General features: G+C 41.1%; 2 protein-coding genes and 1 pseudogene across 7 annotated transcripts in view; 1 reads left to right on the top strand and 2 right to left on the bottom strand.

Moving 5' to 3' along the window:
* Positions 1-22,154, bottom strand: part of Ctps2 (CTP synthase 2) — an 87,971-nt gene that overhangs the window by 21,284 nt on the left and 44,533 nt on the right. For all 6 annotated transcript variants that reach the window (XM_090326495.1, XM_090326499.1, XM_090326498.1 and 3 more), the window contains 3 exons: positions 7,766-7,862; positions 2,054-2,109; positions 248-344 (listed from right to left, as the gene is read on the bottom strand). In XM_090326495.1, the coding sequence (XP_090182621.1) occupies positions 248-344; positions 2,054-2,109; positions 7,766-7,862 (250 nt within the window). The remainder of the gene's footprint in view (positions 1-247; positions 345-2,053; positions 2,110-7,765; positions 7,863-22,154) is intronic.
* S100g (S100 calcium binding protein G) lies at positions 17,668-21,134 on the top strand. Its single transcript, XM_090326283.1, has 3 exons — positions 17,668-17,746; positions 18,331-18,474; positions 20,898-21,134. The coding sequence occupies exons 2-3, from the start codon at positions 18,340-18,342 to the stop codon at positions 21,000-21,002; spliced, it is 240 nt and encodes a 79-aa protein (XP_090182409.1). The 5' UTR covers positions 17,668-17,746; positions 18,331-18,339; the 3' UTR covers positions 21,003-21,134.
* Positions 18,662-18,764, bottom strand: LOC150040413 (U2 spliceosomal RNA; annotated as a pseudogene).

The following is a 22,154-nucleotide window of genomic DNA, read 5'->3' on the forward strand; positions in this document are numbered from 1 at the left end:
TTGGTGGTTACTTAGAGTCTCACAGACTTTCCTGCCTAGAATAGCTTTGAACTGTGATCCTCAAATATCAGCCTCCTGAAGATCTAGGATGATAGGCACGAGCTATCAACCCAAGGCAAGCAATTTGTTTTTCATGGACTTTGTACTTGCATGTTCATTACAGAGGAGAAGGGATCTTAAAAAAATAACAAACTAGATTTCAAAGTAGTCTACAGTTGACACTATGAAGCTTTACAAAAGCACTTACTTGCCAGTTCAATGATTTCCATCCTCTTCCCCTCAACATCCTGACCAACAAAACATAGGTCTTTCTGCTCAAAATGGTGGATAAGATTAGGGTTCACCTGGAAATAGAAGAAATTAAATGTCTTTGAACCACGATGCAATGCAGACAGTTAATGAAAAGGTCCTTCATCAGTCGAGTAGACTTTCTACCTCATTCATTTTCTAATGAATATTTAATTTCTGTATTCAACACACAATGACTAATTTTTTTGTGCCAGTCCTGGGCTTGAGCTCAGGGCCTGAGCCCTGCCCTTGGACTTTCTCAAGGCTAGAGCTCTACCACTTGAGCCTTAGCACCACTTCCAGCTTTTTCTATGTATGTGGTACCGAGGAATCGAATCCAGGTCTTTATGCATGCTAGGCAAACACTTTACCACTGGGCCAAACTCCCGGCCCCCCAATGACTAATTTTAAACTCAGGACAAACGTGGGACATACTATTTAATTGAATCACCTTAATCTAGGTGTACAACGTTCTATTTCCCAAAGAATCAAAACATAGTATCACTGTGTGAGAAATAATGCACTACTCTCTTGACGAATGTAACTGTAACTCCTCTATACATTACCCCCACAATAAAAAATAATTTTTTAAAAAGAATCAAAACATAAAACCTAGATATTTTGTCTCAGAACCTTAAGATTGAGTAATTATATCCAATCCTATATTTGTCTCTTTCTGGAGCTGTGTGTACTTAGCTATCTCTCCCTTCTCCAAATCAGAAATTTCAGAGAACTAGAACTCTTCTTCTTTCCCTAGGACTAGGGACTTTTTTGGAGCTTGAACTTGGTCAGGGCCTAAGTGCTGTCCCTGAGCTCTTCAGCTCAAGGATAGCGCTCTACCATTTTGAGCCACATCTCAACTTCCAGTTTTCTGGTGATTAACTGGAGATAAAAGTCTCACAGACTGTCCTATCTGCACTGGCTTCTAACATCGATCCTCACATCTCAGCCTCCTGAATAGCTATTCAGGAGCTATCCTAGCTCCTAGCTAGGAGTACAGATATGAGCCACCAGCCCTCAGCTCTTAGTCTAGGGACTCTCATTTGTGCCATTTTTGAAGTGGTTTTGGCTCAACTGGCTGCGCCAAATATGATAAGCTCATCCCCACAGACAGATGAATGCTGGAAGAATCCAGATTTAAGACTACCAGGGTTCACCATCAGTTACCAATTCATAGGTTGACAGGTAACATAAGTTGACCTAATCAGACTGAAGAAAAATTACATACGTGTTGCCTCTGTTGCTGCTTATATCCTTTTCACAGCCATCAAGGAGACTGGTCAGAGGCCAAAGTAGACACACAGAAAGTGGCACAGAGGCTGTGGGGAATTTAGCAAGTCTTCCATCTGCACCCTAACGATACTATTGGCCTGTACACTTTCCCCACAGGTTTGCTTTTAATCACTGGGGCTCCCTACACTAAGCATCCATAATGTAGATAGTAATTCATCATGAAAAGCATACATCGCCAGTTGCTGGTGGCTCATGCCTGTAATCCTAGCAACTCAAGAGGCTGAAATCTGAGGATCACAGTTCAAAGCCAGCCTGAGCACAGAAGTCCATGAGACTCTTATCTCCAATTAACCATCAGAAAACTGGAAGTGGCACTGTAGCTCAAATTGATAAGAGTGCTAGCCTCAAGCTGAAGAGCTTAAGGACAGTTCCTAAGCTCATGACTAACAAATAATAATAATAATAATAATAATAATAATAATAATAATAATATAAAAATATCACAGTTTAAAAAGAAGAAATAAAAGCATACCTCATATCGATGTCTGTGTCTCTCTTCTATAAAAGGAACATCACCATAAAGTTTCCCTGGAAAGACACAGAGTGAGATTAATTCTGCAACAATTGGCTTTAAGCCCACTTCCATTGGCACCTATGGAGACGAAGCCTCTGGGATCTCTACCTATCACAAACCTACAAATAACCATACATTGAGTAGCAATCTAATTTCTCTTTTCTTCTAGGAGAATATGATGATATCTTCAAAATCGTGATGTCTTAGTTGAGAATGACATAATCATTGCATAAGAAAACATTCATTATAGGATCCAGACGATCTGTCATCCAAACTGTCTATAGACAGGAGCTAAAAACCAGGTAATAATGCCCAGCCCCTTGATTCTATGGCTTCTATGTAGACTCACACCAAAGTGCAACTTGTTCAGAATGACACATAGGTCATTCTGGGGCCCAGGCTTCCTCATATGGACCCCAATGATTTATTCCCATAACAGCTTTCACACAGCACTCGCCATATTACTTTACGTGCCACCTTAAAAATAGACTCATTCTGGATTAATATGTATCTATGGCATACAAACCCAGAGCCTAGTTTTAATTATTTTCTAAAATCTAAGTGCCAGTGAATGTATATAAAGATTCCCTTCTTGAATACTTGTTTGTTAAATATGTCATTTGAAATATGATGTAAAAGTCAATGTTAATACATTCTTTAAAAATAGACTCATTCTGGATGAACAAATGAAGGCATGGTGTTCAGTATACGCTATGTGGAAAGTGAACTGTGCAACTTGTAGGCAAGGATGGGAGGGGGAAACTGGGGCTAAGGTAAGGAAGGGGTAATATTGTCCAAAGGAGGAAAAAGAAATGTACTCATTACTTGGTTTTTGAAATGGTAACACCTCTGCTAGGCCCGGTGGCTCATGCCTATAATCCTAGTTACTCAGGAGGCTGAGATCTGAGGATCAAGGTTCAAAGCCAGCCCAGGCACAAAAGGACCAGAGACTCTTATGTCCAATTAACCTCTAGAAAATGGGAAGTAGGGCTTGGTTCAAGGGTAGGGTGGCAGCCTTGAGCTGAAGAGTTCAAGGACAATGCCCAGGATGAGTTCAAGCCCCACAACCCACAAAAAAAAAGAAAAAGAGAAAGAAAAGAAAAAGAAATGGTAACACCTCTGTAAAATAACAAAAATATATCTAAGGGCTGGGAGCGTAGACTAGTGCTCGCCTCACATGCACAAATCCCTGGATTCAATTCCTCAGTAGCACATACATAGAAAAAGCTGGAAGTAATGTTGTGGCTTAAGTGGCAGAGCACTAGCCTTGAGTAAAAAGTGTCCAAGGACAGTGCCCAGGCCCTGAGTTCAATCTCCACGACTGACAAAAAAAATTTAGTGGTAAGAGTGCTTGCCTAGCATGCACAAAGACCCAGGTTCGATTCCTCAGTGCCACATATATAGAAAAAAGCCGGAATTGGTGCTATGGCACCAGTGGTAGAGCTCTAGCCTTGAGAAAACCCAAGGGCAGTGCTCAAGCCCCGAGTTCAAAGCCCCCAGGACTGGCAAAAAAATGGCCCCATTGGGGCCCGTGATCCAACAGGATGGACCAATTGGTTTACAGAACTGGAGCTGTCTGAGGAAGCTAGGGACTACCCCAACACCAACTCTCCTCTCTCCGCAAGCTGCCATCATTCCCCTGCTACCCTTGCATCACAACCATTTTGGTTTCAGGGGCTTGTGCCTGAGAGGCAAGTATTCTACCATTAACCACATTCTTTTGGTTTTGGTTTTGTTTTGGCCAGTCCTGGGGCTTGAACTAAGGGCCTGAGTACTATCCTTGGGCTTTCTCAAGGCTAGAGCTCTACCACTTGAGCCACAGCACCACTTCAAGCCTCTCACTTGCTAGGTTGGTGCTCTACCAACACCTCCAGCCCTTTTTTTACTGGCTATGTTAGAGACGGAATTTAATTAACTTTTCTCTCCAGTCTTGCCTTGAATCTCAGTCCTCACGATGTCAGCCTCTGGCATAAATAGGATTACAGGTACAAGCCACTAGTACCCAGCAGTAACCTTCATTCTTAATGGCAGGTCACAAACTGGAGTTTGCCTTGAGCTATGAAAGGATTGCAGGTAAATCAATAAGCCCTTGACACTGACCCTCTCAAAAGCCACAGCAGAACAAGTGCTTTCTCTGTGCCAGACACAGTGTGAGGATTCTTCTTTCTTAAGACCCCCCAGAAGACAGGAACTCTTCTTAACCTCATGCTTCAGCTATAGAAACTAAGGAGTAATTAGAGTAAGCAGAGGCCCACCAGCCATGCCTGAGAGGTGAAGCCCAAGGGCTTCTGATACGCAGTGTGGGCCTGGAGTGGTCTCAGAGCCACCATTCTAGAAGTCAATGGTGACGTGCTGGTGTGGTAAAGAAAGACATAAATATCATCCAAACTTTGGGTCTGAAAAGAGCTCTGTTCAATACCTAGGAGCTTCCATATTAACAGATATACTTCAGGGAATGGCTTCAGAGAAAAGGACAAAAAGAAGCAAAGGAAGGGACTTCCCCACACACGCACTGCATGGACTGGGGGTCTGTGTGGGGAAGGTGTGGCGGCTGGTCGCCATTCCAGGCCCTACCACATTCCTAGTCAAAGTGTTTAATAGCATGGACTTTAAAACTTTTCCATAAATCACCTCATTAACCCAGCCAAGGTTTCCTTTTGGTGTGCTTTCTAAAATGTCCTAATAATCTAATCACATTCGAAACTACACGCTGTTTCTCAGTATCAGTGCTTAGATAAGAGGAAGGAAAGCAAAAGTGTTTTTAACCCCTTAAAAAGGTATTGTTATATCTCCATTTCTTTTGGTTCTCTCAAATCTTAGCTTTAACCACTTTGTATTTTCAATGCTAGGACTTTTACCCAAACTCTTAACACTGGGACTCATTCAATATCTTGGTAATTGGCCTCTTGCCTCCATTCCCTCAGAATGCAGCCCTTTTTCTCTTACAATAAAACAGACACAATCATTTTAGTGAAGTTCTTCTCCTTAAGGAGAAAATGTCGGGAAGGTTCTGAAAAGAGTGAAGTCTTTTCTTAAAGCATTTAAGTTCCACCTACCTTGTACAGGCAGCTTTACCTAAACTGATGTTACACTCCTGACCCCATCACCCCAAGGGCTTTCCTTCGTCTCCTGTGTGGCTGTCATCAGCCTGTGGCAACATTGCCATGGTTTATGCCCTGAGGAAGAGGACCACCTCCCCAGGATGCTAACAGGAAATTGCTATCTACAGCCATATAACCCTATATTATCCCTGGCTCCTAATTTCTTTCTTTTTTGACTAATCCTGGAGTTTAAACTCTACCCCTGGGTGCTGTCTCTGAGTTTATTTGCTCAAGGCTAGCCCTCTACTACTTGGGCCACAGTGCCACATCTGGCTTTTTTGGTAGTTGAGTGGAAATAAAGAGTCTTATAGACTATACTGCCTGAGCTGGCTTCCAGCTGCGATCTTCAGATCTGAGCCTCCTGAGGAGCTAGGATTACAAGTGTGAGCGACCAGTGTGCTTCTGATGCATTCTATCCTTACCTAGGTTGCATACCAGTAGACGTCATTTTAGCAACGCCACAGCACCACAGCCAAGCACTATGCTCATGGGGTAGCCTCCTAGAAAATTTGACTCTTCACTGCATCTGTCTGTTAGTTATCTCAGCTATAAGCGGAAGACTAAAATAGGTAGACTGTGGTCCAGGTTCATGCCTGGACAGGACACAAGACCGGATTTCAAAAATGACGTGTAAAAAGGGCTAGCTCAGCAGTACAACACCTTAAGACCTACAAAGTTTGAAAGCCTGAACACAAATGTCATACCACGATCCACTCAAAAAAAAATAGAAATTCATACATTTTAAGTTTTGAGGCCCAATTTTTGTTTGGCCCCAAACTAGGAATTTTTTTTAAATTTTTCAAATGTATGTAAAATCCAAATAACAGGTAGTTTCACAAAATTAAACTTCATAATTGCCCATCATAAGGTTTGACTGGACTAGATATCAATGGCTCACTCCTATAATCCTAGCTATACAAGAGGCTGAGATCTGAGAATACCATTCCCAAGCCAGCCCAACAGACAAATCAGAGAGATTATCTCTCCAAATAACCACCAAAAAGCTGGAACTGGTAGTTAATATACTTAATAGCAATGAAAACAAATACCATAAAAGCCAGGTACTGGTGGTTTGTGCCTGTGTTCATAGCTTCTCAGGAAGCTGAGATCTGAGGATCCTGGTTTGAAGCCAGCCCACACAGAAAAGTTCATGAGACTTATATCTCCAATTTACCACCAAAAGCCAGAAGTGGAGCTGTGGCTCCAGTGGTAAAGCTCTAGCCAAAAGTGAGTTCAAAAGCTCAGAGACCTCACCCAGAGCCTGAGTTTAAACCCAGGACTATCCCCCTACACACACACACACACACACACACACACACACACACACACACACACACACACACAAAGAAGCAGAATAATAAATGTCTCATTTTGTCCTTGCTAACAGAATACAAAGAAAAATAATCACACTAACAGAAAACTACTTAACGTCATTACAAACTAACTCCTCCCTTCTTTCAAACAACCTGCAAAATTAGCAGTCATAAAAGAAATCATAATCTTTGACCTGGAAATCTATCCTATGGAAACTTTTGAAAGATCAAAAGCACATGGCCAGATATTTGAACCAGCATTTTCCTAATAAAATATTGGAAACTATAATGTTAATCAACAGGAAGTAAACTAAGCACTACATATGTCGAGGAAAAAACTGGGAGAGAAATGTGCCACTTACCTGATTTATGTAACTAAAACTCTATGTACATCACCTTTTTTGGGGGGTTGGTTGTGGGGCTTGAACTCAGGGCCTAAACACTGTCCTTGGGCTTTCTCAAGGCTAGCACTGTACCACTTGAGCCACAGCACCATTTCCAGCATTTTCTATATATGTGGTACCGAGGAATAAGTACCTAGCCATTGCATGCTAGGCAAGCACTCCACTAGGCCACTCTCGGCCCTTAAGTCTCCTTTTTTAAAACAACTTTTTCAGATGAAGATGATCCACATACAAACTAAACACAGGAGAGAGCCACTGGGGGAGACATGTCTTCTAAACAAAACAAATGAAGACTACCAGTGTTTTGTCCAAATTAATTTATACCTATAGAAACCATGTCAGAAAAGTGAATTTCGTTTCCATAACCCTGGAGGGGCTAACAGGTGACTAAGTAAAAAAAAACAGGATCTGTCCTTGAATATAAAAATTAGAATCACTCTGGTAGCCAGCAATTGTCTCCAGTGCAAGGGATTCAGTTTCCTTCCTTTTATTTCTTTCTTTTCTTTCCTTTTTTTTTTCCATAGAGCATTGCAAAAACTACCTATAAAATCAAATGTAAATTGTAAAAAGTACTATCTAAACACTTTCTATTACAACTGTTAATTTTTTGGTTTTGTTTTTGCATAGGTTCTAGGACTTAAACTCAAGGCCTTATTCTCTCACTTGGCTTTTCACAGCTCCATTTCTGGCTTTTGCTGGGTAACTGAAGGGAAGAGTCTCACATCTCACAGACTTTGCTGCCCAGATTGGTGTCAAATCTCAGCTTCCTGAGTATTTATGATTCCAGGTGTAAGCCACTGACAGCCAACTTCATTCGATGTCTTCTAAAACAAATGACTTAAGGAAACTTACTCAATATTGAATTTTCAGTTTTGAAAACAGTTCTTCTTAGTCCTAGCCTCATTGTTCCTCCCAAATCGCCAGGATTGTGTTCAGGCATATCGATCACCTTAAAAACAAAACAGATTTGGTTTTCATGTGGTGCAAAAAATATAACTTCCCAAAGTTCAAGCTCAGAGAAATAAGAAGCAGATTTCCTAAAGGAGAATGTTTAATCAGTTCTTCCAGTCATCTGTTCATTCCTCCTACGTGCCTCACATTGCTTTCCCTTTCCTCCTTATTTCTCCCCTGTCATTCAAATCACTTGTAAACTAAATTAAAATGAGAATCTACCAGTAGCTCACGCCTGTAATCCTAACTACTCAGGAGGCTGAGATCTGAGGATCACAGTTCAAAGCCAGCCTAAGCACTAAAGTCCGGGAGACTCTTATCTCTAATTAACCACCAGAAAACCAGAAGTGGTGCTGTGGCTCAAGGAGTAGAGCACTAGCTTTGAACTGAAGAGCTCAGGGACAGCACCCGGGCCCAGAGTTCAAATCCTATGAACAACAACAAAGAATCTACCAGAAGCATCTTTATGACCCTCCTTCTGTCTGACTATTGTCAGTTCCAGACAATGGTCACACTTTCAAGTTTTGGACTTCTGAGACCCCTATTTCATATTCCTATCTCCCCTGAGATGACCCTCTTCCTGATACCCAATGATACTTCCCTTAAGTAAATCTGTCTGTGCTTCTAGAAAGGTATACTGAAACTTTCTCTTTATACAAAACCATTTCATTTTTAAAAGATGATGCCATCAGGCACAGTGGCTCACACCTGTAATCCTAGCTACTCAGGAGGCTGAGTTCTGATGATTTTGGTTCAAAGCCAGCCCAGGCACTAAAATATGTGAGACTCTTATCTCTAATTAACCACCAGAAAATTGGAAGTGATGCTTTGGCTCAAGAGATAGAGTGGTAGCCTTGAGCTAAAGGGCTCAGGGACAATGCCCAGGCCCAGAGTTCAAGCCCCACGACAGACACAGACAGACAGACAGACAGACAGACACACACACACACACACACACACACACACACACACACACACACACAAATGCCACTTAAGCTTCTGACCCCCAGAATTGCTAAAATAGATCTCAGAATTCTTTTTGTGCGGGGGTGCCAATCACAGGGTTTGAACTTAGGGCAGCGCCACTGTCCCTGAGCTTTTGCATTCAAGACCTAGAATTCTACTACTTCAGCCACAGCTCTGCTTCTGGCTTTGGTGGTTAATTTGGTGCTAAGTCTCCTGGACTTTCCTGCCCAGGCTGGCTTTGAACCACAATCCTCAGATCCCAGCCACCTGAGTAGCTAAGGATTACAGGTATTAACTACCAGTGACCAGCCTAAGTATCATCCTTGATATCTCCCTCCGCCCTCTCTCTTGTTCTGTGTGTTTCTCTCCCCTCTAGTATCTATTTTGTCAAGATTTGTTAATTTATGCACACACATATACAAACCACAAACCAGACCCTCTTGTCCTAAATGAAACCATTCTTAATCCTGAGATTATACTTCCAGTACCCAATATCAAAAAGTCCATAACCTAGGCAGGGTCTTCTCTCTGTGACCCCACCGAACAAGACTTTCCCTCTCATCTCCATGTCTTCCCTCAATTTGTGTTTGGTGTGTGTTTTTGTGCAAGACTGGAATAGTATAGCTACTTCTTGCCATTGCATTTCCAGCCCCAGGCATATAGGAATCTGACATATGGCATGCACTATATGACTACATAAATGAATGAATGAATTCAGACTAAACAATTTCAGCTTTATTTCTGAGGTTACACCACAGAAATTCAGAAATACAAGACTTTTAGATGGCTGTGTGAGCGTGCGCACGCATGCATGTGCGTACATGTGTGCACCGCGTGCCCGCACATGTGCACCTATAGTGGGGCTTTAACTCAAAGCCTCACACTCTTCCTTAGTTTTTTTCCTGTTCAAAGCTGGAATTCTACCACTTGAGCCATATATCCACTAACAAGTTACTTTTCTAAAAATTGGATCTCACCAGTCTGGAAATTCATCTCTTTTTTTTCCCTCAGTTGTGTTCACTGTGTCCTCATAGTTGTTTTTCATTTATTTTTCTTAAAAGTTATTACAACAGATTACAGTTGGGTGAGTCAACCTGTGCTAATGGAATTGCTGAGGCTTCTCTCTCAGAGAACTTTCTTTCTTCCTCCCCACCCCACACGTTAAATGCCACATATTGCCGTACAGAAATCCTTGACAAGGGGAATTAGCTGAAGGATTTCAAAGAAAAAGGCCTAATCTTATCAGTGCCCTAAAACTTTGAAAGCAATGTGAACCCTGTGTCCCAAGAAAGCTCTCAGAGTCACTGTGGGGAGTGGTAGAAGAAAAGCTTCATAACATTCCTCATTGGATAGTCTGCTCAATTCAAAATTTCCCTTGACCTTGTCATCTCTTTCCTATCTTCTGGGGTTGGCTAATTATAATAAGTTTAAGTATTACTGGACTGAGGTGAGAGAGGGCATTTGTTTCCAGTTGACGAAGCTGAGCTGTTTATGTATGAACTTTCCAGGAAAAAGACAGATAAGGCCATACCACCTGCCACAGATTCATAAGAAGTCCTTCATGTATTTAGAGCATTAACTTCCATTTGATTTCTATTATGTTCAAGTAATGTGAACTGTCTAGGCAGTCTATAACAGTAAACTCCCTGGGTTTCTTGTTAGAAGTATACTATGGTTCATCATATGATGGCAGGGATGGCAAGAAAGACATGGCAGTGGGTTTTAAATCCTTAAGGCCATTAAGGATTCCTTCAATATAGGGGGAAACCTGAAAATTCAGGAATAGTGCTAACACTATTTAGAAACGTGAAGGCAAATACCAATAGAAACAGCTTGAAGAGTGGAAAGTAGTAGAGAAAGGGGTGGAGAGCTCTGGCATTTTCATCATAGACCTTCTGGAACTGTTGGCTTTGTCCATATTGTTATTATAACGAAAACACAAATTTAAGACATCAAGCATGAACTGTTATGAGGCCTGACAAAAGGGTATTAGGTCATACTGTCCATGTCATGTTCAGAAAGAATAAATATGACCTCTTAAAATGATAGCACAGAAAGAAATCCTAAGGTATGAGAGCCACCGTGATTGCCCTGATTAAAATGTGCTGACACAGGAAGCAGTGGACAAGGGCAGATGTTGAAGAACAGGTAGAAGAGCAGGAAAATAGATCACCAACTCCAAATGACGCCCAGAGAAACACTGAACAGAGAAAAGTGGAATGAGAGCTGGCAGGGAAGGTCTCAGGGAAAGAGGTCTCATCTGAGCATACCCATCCGACGCAAAGGACAGCTTAGGCTAGGCACCGCCCGGGGAATCTACTTTGGGAATGGAAGACTCAGGGCCAGGTGGGCAGAGAATAAATTGCCTTTCTGCCCATGCTTGGCACAAAGCCACCTCACAGAGTTAACAGATAATGAAGCTCCAAAGAAGAGCAGTAAATGGGCCCTCCAGTTATAAACAGGCTGATTCAACAAGAAAGAACCAAAACATCTTTGTTCTTTGCATTCATTTCTTCCACATACATTTTTTTTGCCAGTCCTGGGCTTGAACTCAGGGCCTAGGCACTGTCCTCAGGTTTTTCTCAAGGCTAGCACTCTACCACTTAGGCCACAGCACCACTTTCAGCTTTTTTCTGCTTATGTGGTACTGGTGAATCAAACCCAGGTCTTCGTGCTTGCTAGGCAAACACTCTACCACTAGGTCACACTTGTGCCCCAAACATACATTTTTTTTTAAGCCAGAGAGAATAACACCATTTTAAAACATGCGTATTTTATCACTGTCACGTGGTCAAAGTACCTCGAGCATACACACTTAAGTTTTTATTCTAGTATACCCTAGATTTTGCATCTGAAGTAAAATGCTTTTTCTATTGGAAAACAATAGCCTTGGCCTCTCGAATCTGACTGAAATAATAGCTGTCATCCATCAATCGCTTGATCTGTCCTTTCCTTGTAACTGAGTCACATAGCATAAGAAAAATAAAAATGATCAATAAGTAATAAAGCTTTAGGAGATGAAAAAGTAGCATATAAGAATAACTATGGCACTAATTAACCTTTACTGATGTCTTCTGCAACCCTCAATAAAAGTGGAAGGGGTTCAAGTCCCTAACTGACCCAGGAAATTAGATTCTCTTATCAACAATGAACTTCCTAATGGTGGAGTATATGGGGCCTACCTGACCCCACCTTGCCTTTGACTATTTCACCTGGTGATAGCAGGAAAGTATACCTACTAGTGGACCAGTTGAGGTGTCTTAGACAATACCTAACAGTGATTCGTTCAGACTTAACAAAACTGATTCTCTCCCCTGTTCTTTTCTTTTGGTCCATTAGACTTCTCTAATTTTTTTTCTTTTTTGGTCGGTTGTGGGGCTTGAACTCTGGACCTGAGCACTAGCACTCTATCTCTTGAAGCCACAGCACCACTTCTGGTTTTCTGGTGGTTATTTAGAGACAAGATTCTCATGGACTTTCCTGCCCTGGCTGGCTTTGAACAGTGATTCTCAGATCTCAGCCTCCTGAGTAGCTAGGATTACAGGCGTGAGTCACTGGTGCCTGGCTTCTGATTTTGTTTTTAAACTCTACTCTAATTTGAATTCTGTATGAATCGTGTTCAATTATACATACAGTACAGCTTTCTTTCAGTGGTACACTACTAATGTTCTGACATGCTATCTGTCCTAATGGCCTCTGTTACTGCAAATCTAAAGTCTCCAAAGGGGCACTCAGGTCTCATCTCCAGCATGAGCCCAGCTAGACTGGGCTATCCTCATGGGATCTAACCACAAAGTTACAATTTTTCAGGGTTCTTCTCTTCACCTTCCAACATACAGTTCAATTCTTGACTACTTTCCTAAAGATGCCATCTCCAAACCATTCCACAAGAGTTCATGCTTTGTGGGGTACCATCCAGTGGTTCTCCTTATCATCCTCATAATTAATACCAGTGCTATGCTCACTATATAAAGGCAAAGCATAGCCAAGTGGTGGTGACTCACACCCGTAACCCTAACTACTCAGAAGGCCGAGATCTGAGGACCACGGATAGAAGCCAGTCTAGACAACAAAGTCTGTGATACTCTTATCACTAATATAATCACCAGAAAGCCAAAAGTAAAAATCTGGATCAAGCCGTAGAGTGCCAGCATTGAGCAAAAAAAACCTCAGGGACAGCACCCAGGATGCAAGTTCAGTCCCCAGAACAGCATTAAAAACAAAACAACAATAAAAATCTAAGCATAAAAAGTTAAAAGACATGGATAAACAAAAATTTAGGTAGAAGGTCAGAGATATATCATTTTTTTCTTCCCAGTCCTGAGGCTTGAACTCAGGGCCTGGGCACTGTCTTTGGACACTTTTTGCACAATGCTAGTGTTTTGCCATTTGAGTCACTGCATCACTTCCAGCTTTTTCTGTATATGTGGTACCAAGGAACTGAACTCAGAGCTTCATGCATGCTAGGTGAACACTCTACCACTAGGCTACATTCCTGGCCCTATCATTTTAAAAATAATTTCTAAAGACTTTATTTTCCTGCACTAGGGACTGATCCTAATAAATAATTTACACATTATTTCTTTTCAGTCTGTCCTTGGAGGTGTTTGAATAAAGCCCTTTCAAAGAGGTTGACATTCTAGTCCTGGGAAAATAAAAACCGGCAACATCACTTGATCAAAGATGTCACAGATTTAGGACTCCTGAGAGCCTTCCCGCTATGGCAAGGCATGGCAGATGCTATCATATGGGCAAAGAGAGACAAGGGAGATGTTTAAGTAATTCTATATAAGGAGCCACCCTCTCAACAGAAAATTATCCTAGATTATAAGGGTAACTCCTGTAGAACTACATGGACCATTAAAAGCCGGAGGGAGCCAGGAACTGGCGGCTCATGCCTGGAGTCCTAGTTACTCAGGAAGCTGAGCTTTGAGCATCATAGCTCCTAGCCAACCTAGGGACGCAAGTCTATGAGACACTTCTCTCCAATGAACCACCAAAATGTTGAAAATGGAGCTGTGCCTCCATTGACAGAGTGCCAGCCTTGAGGGAAAAAGCTAAGGGACAGTACCCAAGCCCTGAGTTCATGTCCTAAGACTGGCATCCCCAGACACAGACACAGAAGGAGGCAGAGGGGCTGGAATCAGAGAAGAAGCCATGATGGTGAGGCAGAGATCAGAGAGAGACTGGAAGATACTACACTGTTCACTTGGAAGATGGAAGATAGAGCTGCACCTAAGTGCCCCATAGAAGATAAAAGAGGGCTGGGAAGGTGACTTAGTGGTAGAGGGCTTGCCTAGCATGCAGGAAGCCCTGGGTTCCATTCCCCAGTACCACATAAATAGAAAAAAAGCCAGAAGTGGTGCTGTGGCTCAAGTAGTAAGTGCTTGCCTTGAGCAAAAGCAGCTCAAGGATCATGCCCAGGTTCTGGGCAGCCCCAGGACTGGGGAAAAAATGATAAAAGAAAAAATATTCTCCTAGAATTTCCACAACAGATACAGCCTGGCCCACCCATTTTATGCTTCAGACTTCAAGACTGAAGGGCAATAGATTTCTGTTGTTTTAAGTCACTGTGTTTGTGGTCATTTGTTATAGCAGCAATAAGAACCTAATACAGTCCTTAGCTATGCCTATACCACAAGGATAAACAACAATCATTTCAAAGCAATAGAGCTGCAAGAAAGTCAAGAGGTCATGGGAGTCATGTGCCTAGGGTAATACACTACCCTTGGTAAAGAACAAAACAAAACAAAACTCAATAAGCACAGACTATGATCTAGAGGCCTCGGGGGAACAGAAGCCCTGAAGAAAAACATAGGCTGGCCTAAAGACAGGCTCAGGCAAAATCTAGAAATAGTCAAGAATATGAACCCTTTCTGAGGGTCCAGGAAGGGCAGATTCCAAATAAGGGCCAGATAAAGGGCCAGATAAGCTGTCCCTTTTAGAGATAACAACAATTTGGTATTCAGGGTATGATCATAGATAACAAGAACATATGACAACATTTCACACTCATCTTGTTTTGCAAAGTCTGGGGACATTAGTTAACACTGTACTACATTCTTCGCAATGGGATCTTTTTTCCAAGTAATCCATGCTTCTGACTTTGAGTTAAGTAGCACAGCCATAGAAGCCTATAGTGTCCAGAACTTTTAAAGTAAGTTACTCTTTGGTTTTCCTGAGGGAAAAATTAAGTCTGTCCAAAGATCAAGCAATTGAACAGCAAAGTGATAAATAACCTTTGCCTCTTCATTTTTTCCATTACTAACCTTGTTCCTGTCATCAATCTCCTTTCTCTCGTTTCAAAATGCACTCCTGGGAACACACCCTACATTTATCGCTTGTCTCCATATAGCTTTAGTTAATGTTTCATGAGAATATCTATTAGTGGATTTTGTGTTTCTGACTGCAGTTTTACCCTCATGCTTTTGGGTCTGTGGGTAAAGAGAAAAATAAGCCATGAGAGATGTCACTGGAGATAAGCAAGCAAAACTCAGAGAAGACCCACACGTTGTTTTTCAAGGGCAGTCAGCATTTGTTAGAAGCCTAAGGTCTGACAAGTAGAATACCCATCAATATCCCAATGTCATTCTTTAAAGAAATAGAAGAGGCAATCCAAAATTTCATATAGCAAAAACACTTCTTAGCAGAAAGAACAGCACAGGAGGAATTTCAATACCAAACTTTAGACTCTATTACAGATCTATAGTGACCAAAACAGCTTGGTACTGGCACAAGAACAAAATTTTAGAGCTAAAAACCATCCAGGAGAAATGTTGTCTGATAATTCAAGTCTGAATGTAGGTGAAATAATGCTGGTCAAAGAAAATGACACAAGTGTGGAAATGTACATGTGTTTAAAAGCTGTTAAGTGCTATTGAAATCTATCCAGAACCTCTCTCTGTGAGTTACAATCAGCATTACATCAATGTCCCCTGCAAATGTCCTAGTTATTCCATGAAATGTTTTCCAGGAGAAATCAATTTTGTCTTTCATTTTAAATCCTGGAAGTTACAAAAATTTCAAGTATCTGTAGTTGTCTAAGAAGACAACAAATGAGTGTTTTTACAACTTGGTAGAAATCTATATTTCTACAAATAAATATATATACATACATGTATATGTATGTACATTTTATGTGTGCATATATAATCCTGGTGCAGACTGAATATACATATACATACACATATGAATAAAAAAACAAAAAAAACATGGGAACAATAAATAATGAAATATTTCTTAGGTCCAAAGGCCCAAGGACAGTGCTCAGGCCCCAGAGTTCAAGCCCCAGGACTGGAAAAAAAAGAAAATTAAAGAAAAAGTTTTTTGTTTTCTCCCCTTCCCTATCCTATTTCAAATAAACAAATAAACATATATACAATATATCAGAAAACAAGGTAAGATACTGTGACAAAATGAGATAACCAAGGGACAAGAAAAGAGATGAGAAAATAACAGTACATAAGAACAACAATCACACATTAATAAGGTTCTTGTTTCTATAGGGGTGGGGGGAGGGAAATGACAAAAACATGAGAAAGGGTAGCAATGTTTGTGAAGTAATGCACCTTCTATCTGGTGAATATAATGTAACCCTTCTATTAATTACAATAAAATATATATATATGTACATTTTTTTGCCAGTCCTGGGCTTGAGCTCAGGGTCTGAGCACTGTCCTTGGACTTTCTCAAGGCTAGAGCTCTACCACTTGAGCCTCAGCACCACTTCCGGCTTTTTTTCTATGTATGTGGTACCGAGGAATCGAACCCGGGTCTTCAAGCATGCTAGGCAAGCACTTTAACCACTAGGCCAAACTCCCGGCCCCAATAAAAATATATTTAAAAAAAAGTTTTTTTAAGACCATGTTATTCAGTAATTTTGTTTTGCCAAATAAAACCACAAATTAGTATGCATCTTCTTCCCATTTTTTGCCAGTCCTGAGGCTTGAACTCAGGGCCTGGGCACTGTCCTTGATCTTTTTCAAGGCTACTGCTCTACCACGTGACCCACAGCACCATTTCTAACTTTCTGTGTATGTGGTATCCAGGAATCAAATCGAGGGCTTTGTGTATGCTAGGTAAGCACTCTACCACTAGGCCCTTCTTCCCATTTTTTAAACCTACTTCTGAAAGCAATACTTTCTTTTATTCATTCATGTATTCAAATATTGGAACACTTGACACATACAAAATATTGGTAGGACTCCAAGGACCATTCTATGCTTGCTTTTTATTTTTTTTGCACCCAACATGGGGCTTGAAAGTTGTCCCTGAGCTTTTGTGCTCACGGCTAGTGCTCTGCCACTTAACACAGCTTCACTCTAAGCTTTTTTTTTGTCAGGTTAATTAGAAATAAGAGTCTCACGGACTTTCCTTCCTGAGCTGGCTTTGAACCATGATCCTCAGGTTTCAGCCCCATAAGTAGCAAGTATTACAGGCATAAGTTACCAGTACCCAGAATATACTGTGCTTTTTAAGTCATGTAATATTGCCCTTCTGTGACAGCAATTTTTTTCTAGATATGAAGGTTTTTTTTCAAACCAATATGAAGCTATACTGAAAATATTCCATATAAAAGCTTTCTGAAATATGAACTGTGGGTAAATAATCATAATGCTACATTGAAGGGAAAATATAATCTAAGGGAGAAAAAAAATGCAGACTTACTCTTGGGACTCTGAACCATTAAGCAACTGTTGAGATGGCCCTTTATTGCATCTTGCCCTTAATTAAGAGGTTCATGAAGTCTTCTGCTTAGGTTTCAAAAACCATTAATAATTAGCCTTAAATGGCAAACAGAAGGAAAATTTCATAATCTGGGCGGTGTGTCTGTAGAGACTATAAAAGTCGCATGATTCTTCTCAGCTCTTCATGCACTTACTGGATTCTAAGTGGCTACACTGTTGAGTTGACCAGGTTAGTATGATCTTCCTACCACCTACAATGCTTGCAATGATATTTTGCTTCCTTTTAGAATGGTGCGACAGGTAATGACCTGGAGAGAAAGTGAGTTGATGCTATCTAAAGGTACCATCAGGAAAACTTAGAGGCCAGAAGCTGGGGCCGGGTATTCCTCAAGATTACAGCCTACGGAGTACGGAGCATGTACATGAAAAGGGGCATGCTGTTAATTATTAATCAAAGTATTTGTCTCTGGGGAATAATTTCTCATAGATGTACTTGGAGCTGACACTGAATAAGATGATGATAATAATGGTTTGTGTGTGTGTTGTGTGTGTAGCACTGGGGATAGAATCCGGGGGCTTGTGCATTCTGTCTGGGTACTGTGCTATACTTCCAGCCCTACTATAATTGTGATCAAAACATATTGATAAGTTCTAGTGATATTCCCATTATAATCCTCTCATCTCTTTCCCTCCCTTACTCTTATTCTTCTCTACCTTTGCTCAAACAATGCCCAATAGCACTAAAATCTTATTGACAACACTCAGCATACAGCTCAGTATTTTGCTAAGTTCCCTTTCTTCCAAAATACACAGGACTCAAGAATGAGTGCTAAAAAGTCTCCTGAAGAACTAAGGAACATTTTCCAAAAATATGCAGCCAAAGAAGGTGATCCGGACCAGCTGTCAAAGGATGAGCTGAAGCTATTGATTCAGGCTGAATTCCCCAGTCTCTTCCAAGTAAGTAGCCATCTGTACCACATGAAGAGCAGCCTCTGATGGTGGGAGGAGAGAAGAGCTCTTGTGGGATCTCAGGGCTGCCTCAAACAGATGAGGGATGAGGTGCTGTGATGCCAGGACAATACATACAGTGGGTACAGCAACCTCCTATTTTCTCTTCTTGCCCCCAAATCCATTTAATATAGTAAAAGGATTCCTCTAGATAATTCTTGGCTAAAGAAAGTGTTAGATATTATACTAATAACCACAGATACTATACAACTAATTTTAGCCCAAGGCTAAAAAGCAATAAAAAGGCACTTTTTTAATTAAAAACAGAGAAAAGTTGTGGAAGTATTAAAAAAATTTTAAAGCCTTTAAATTTTTTTCCAAAAGGAAGACAAGTAATCTAATGTGAGCGTGTACATAATCAGAGGTAAGACAAGTAAATTTTTCTAATATTTTGTGCATTTCCTCTAAAAAGCACAAACTATTATAATTTGGGGGAAAAAGTACAAAGACTAATGGTAAGCTTTGAAAGTCAGCTTATAGGAGCCCAATCAATTTGCATAAGAATTATTAAGGTTTTAGAGCTACTTTATACCAACCATCTCCTTCTATGAAAGATGGGGGCTTCATATTTATAAAACAGGAGCTGAATAACTATCCTAGAGTTTAGTCTTGTGATTGCCCCAATATATCCAAGTATCTTTGTAGGAATCATAACGGCTGAGATATATGTTGTCTATAGAGATCTACTGCCTAAGAAATGAATTCATTTGACACTACCAAACTGTCTACTTAAAAAGGAACACGGTACCAGGCACAGTGGCTCATGCCTGTAATCTTAGCTACTCAGGAGTCTGAGATCTGAGGATCACAGTTGAAAGACAGCCCAGGGAGGAAAGTCTGTGAGACTCTAATCTCTAATAAACTACTCAGAAAAGGCCAGAAGTGGTACTGTTGCTTAAGTGGTAGAGCACTAGCCTTGAGCAAAAGATATTCAGGAACAGTGCCCAGATCTTCAGTCCAAGCCCCAAGACTGGCACCCAAAACAAAAACAAAAAACAGATGGCAAATATAACTCTGGGGGGGGAGTTGTTGCTGGTATTTCATTACTATTTTGAAACAAGTATATCTATCAATATGTAGACAGAGAGAGAGAGAGAGGGGGGGGGAGATAGGCTTGTCTGGAACTCAGTATATAGCCCTACTGGTCTTGAACTCATGATCTGTCTCTATCTCCCAAATGCTAGGATTATAGTATATACCATCACACCTGGCAAATGTCCTATGGGCTTTATGTTTTGTTTTGGTGGATTTTTTTTGTCTATCTGTCTGTTTGATTTTGTGTGCTGGTCCCAGGGCTTGAACTCAAGAACTGAGCACTGTCACTGTACTTTCTTGTTCAAGGCTAATGCTCTAACATTGAGCCTCAGCTTCATTTCTAGACTTTTTGGTAGCTTATTGGAGTCTCACAGATCCCAGCTATCTGAGTAGCTAAGTTACATGTGACAGCCACTAGCACCAGGTTTATATGGTTCCTAAATAAAATTTTATGCATGTACAGACAGGTATAGATAATTTGAAGCAGATCTAAATGAATGTGTTATTTCTATAGGTTTTCTAAGTGCTATTTTGCCACAGACAGACTGCCACTTAAAAGGCCAAGTAGCAGCTTTAAAATTTGAGTCTCATGACAGGAACAAAAAAAATAAAATATGCCTCAGACACTACAGGAATAGCAATAGTTGAAAAGCCTGACTATGATTTCAGGTGACATTTCAAGCAGTGGCTCTCAAGCTTGTTCCCTGTCATGCAGCATCAGTACTATGACAGAAACTGTTGGAAATACAGATTCCCAGGTCTTCCCGACCTAGTGAGTCATCAGTTCTGGGGTGGGGCTGCCCATCTGTGTTACTAAGGTCAGTACATGTGTGAAGATGATCCTGACATGCTGAGGCATGACAGCCAGCGACCAAAGTCATCTTGGATAATCTAGACGTGAATCATAGGCCAGGCTTTGAGAAAAGCTAGGGTGATCCCTCAAGCCCTTTACTAACTAGCTAGAAAGCTAGTGGCTTTCTCTGAGCCTAGGTTTTCTCACCTATAAAATAGATTTTGTTGGGTTCTGGTAGCTTATGACTATAATCCTGGGTACTCAGGAAACTGAGATCTGAGGATCACAGCCCAGGCACAGGAAAGTCAATGAAATCGCCCTACATGTGTAAGAGTAGAAAAAAAGTAAGTACCCATTTGTGTGACATGAAATGATCCCACAATTAATGCCACTTTTTCCACCTCTAATATCAGTAGTCTGTGCCTGGAAACTCATAAGGCTTTCTTGGACTAAACCCTGCTAAGACCCATATTCCAGAAATGTGTAGGGCTATCGAATTTTATTTCATTTCTCTCCCATCCTCTATCCTTTTGTCTAAAACCAGGGTGCAAGGAGCCTAGATGACCTCTTTAAAGAACTGGACAAGAATGGCGATGGAGAAGTTAGTTTTGAAGAATTCCAAGTGCTAGTCAAAAAGATAGCCCAGTGAGGAAAACAAATCAACATCCTGAGTCCTGGAAATCCTTCAGATATGGAATCGCTCATATCTCTTGTTGAATTCTTTGTGATTACAATGATCTGACTATAAGGTCTAGTTAATAAATAAATTCTTGGATAAGTCTCTTGCTGAGTACTGACTCTTCATACCTTAACAGATTTAAAAATAACCCAGGTGCTGATGGCTCCTCAGAAGGCTGAGATCTGAGAAATTTATAGCAAGGAGTAAGGAGCCGGGCGGGCGAGATGGCTCACACCTGTAATCCTAGCTACTCTGGAGGCTGATATCTAAGGCTCAAGGCTCAAAGCCAGCCCCGGCACAAAAGGACCTGAGACTCTTATCTTTAATTAACCTCTAGAAAATTGGAAGTGGGGCTTGGCTCAAGGGTAGCCTTGAGTTGAAGAGCTAAGGGAAAGCGCCCAGGCACAGAATCCATGTCCTTCAACCCCCTACACACACACACACACACACACACACACACACACACACACACTCATACACACACACACATACACAAAGTGAAAGTGACGGTGTGGCTTGAGTCAAAATGATAAAAGAGAGTGCCCTGGCCCCGAGTTCAAGCATCAGTACATACACACAGGTTTTAAAAAATAAGAGGCCAAAAATTCCCCCAAATCACAAAGACAGAATAAGGCACTTGGAATACTGAAGCAAGTTTCCACTATCCACTTTTCCAGGAGAATAACGATGTTTCTTGCTTTTGCTCCTCAACTACTAGTTGCTAGCATCACTTCCAATTCTAACTCTTGTGTGTACACAGGTCCTAGGGCTTGAACTCATGGCCTGGACACTGTCTCTTGAGTTTTTGTGCTCAAGGCTAACGCTCTACCACTTGAGCCACAGCTCCATTTCTGGCTTTTTTGTGCTGCTTACTTGGAAGTAAAAGTCTCACAGACTTTTCTGTCCAGGCTGGCTTTAAACCACACACCTCAGACCACAGCTTCCTAAGTAGCTAGCCATTACAGGCTTGAGCCACCAGCACTAGGCTATCAACTCTTTATTTTGCAATGTTCAATGCCTAGCAAGGAACACACTTCCAAAGCATATACTTTAGGTCATCTCCCAGCATTCCCTATGCTTTTTTAAATGAATGGCCCTTGAAGGAATAGAAGGAACACAAGG

This window comes from Megascapheus bottae, chromosome X, assembly GCF_031878675.1.
Source record: "Megascapheus bottae isolate mThoBot1 chromosome X, mThoBot2.hap1, whole genome shotgun sequence".
Lineage (NCBI taxonomy): Eukaryota > Metazoa > Chordata > Mammalia > Rodentia > Geomyidae > Megascapheus > Megascapheus bottae.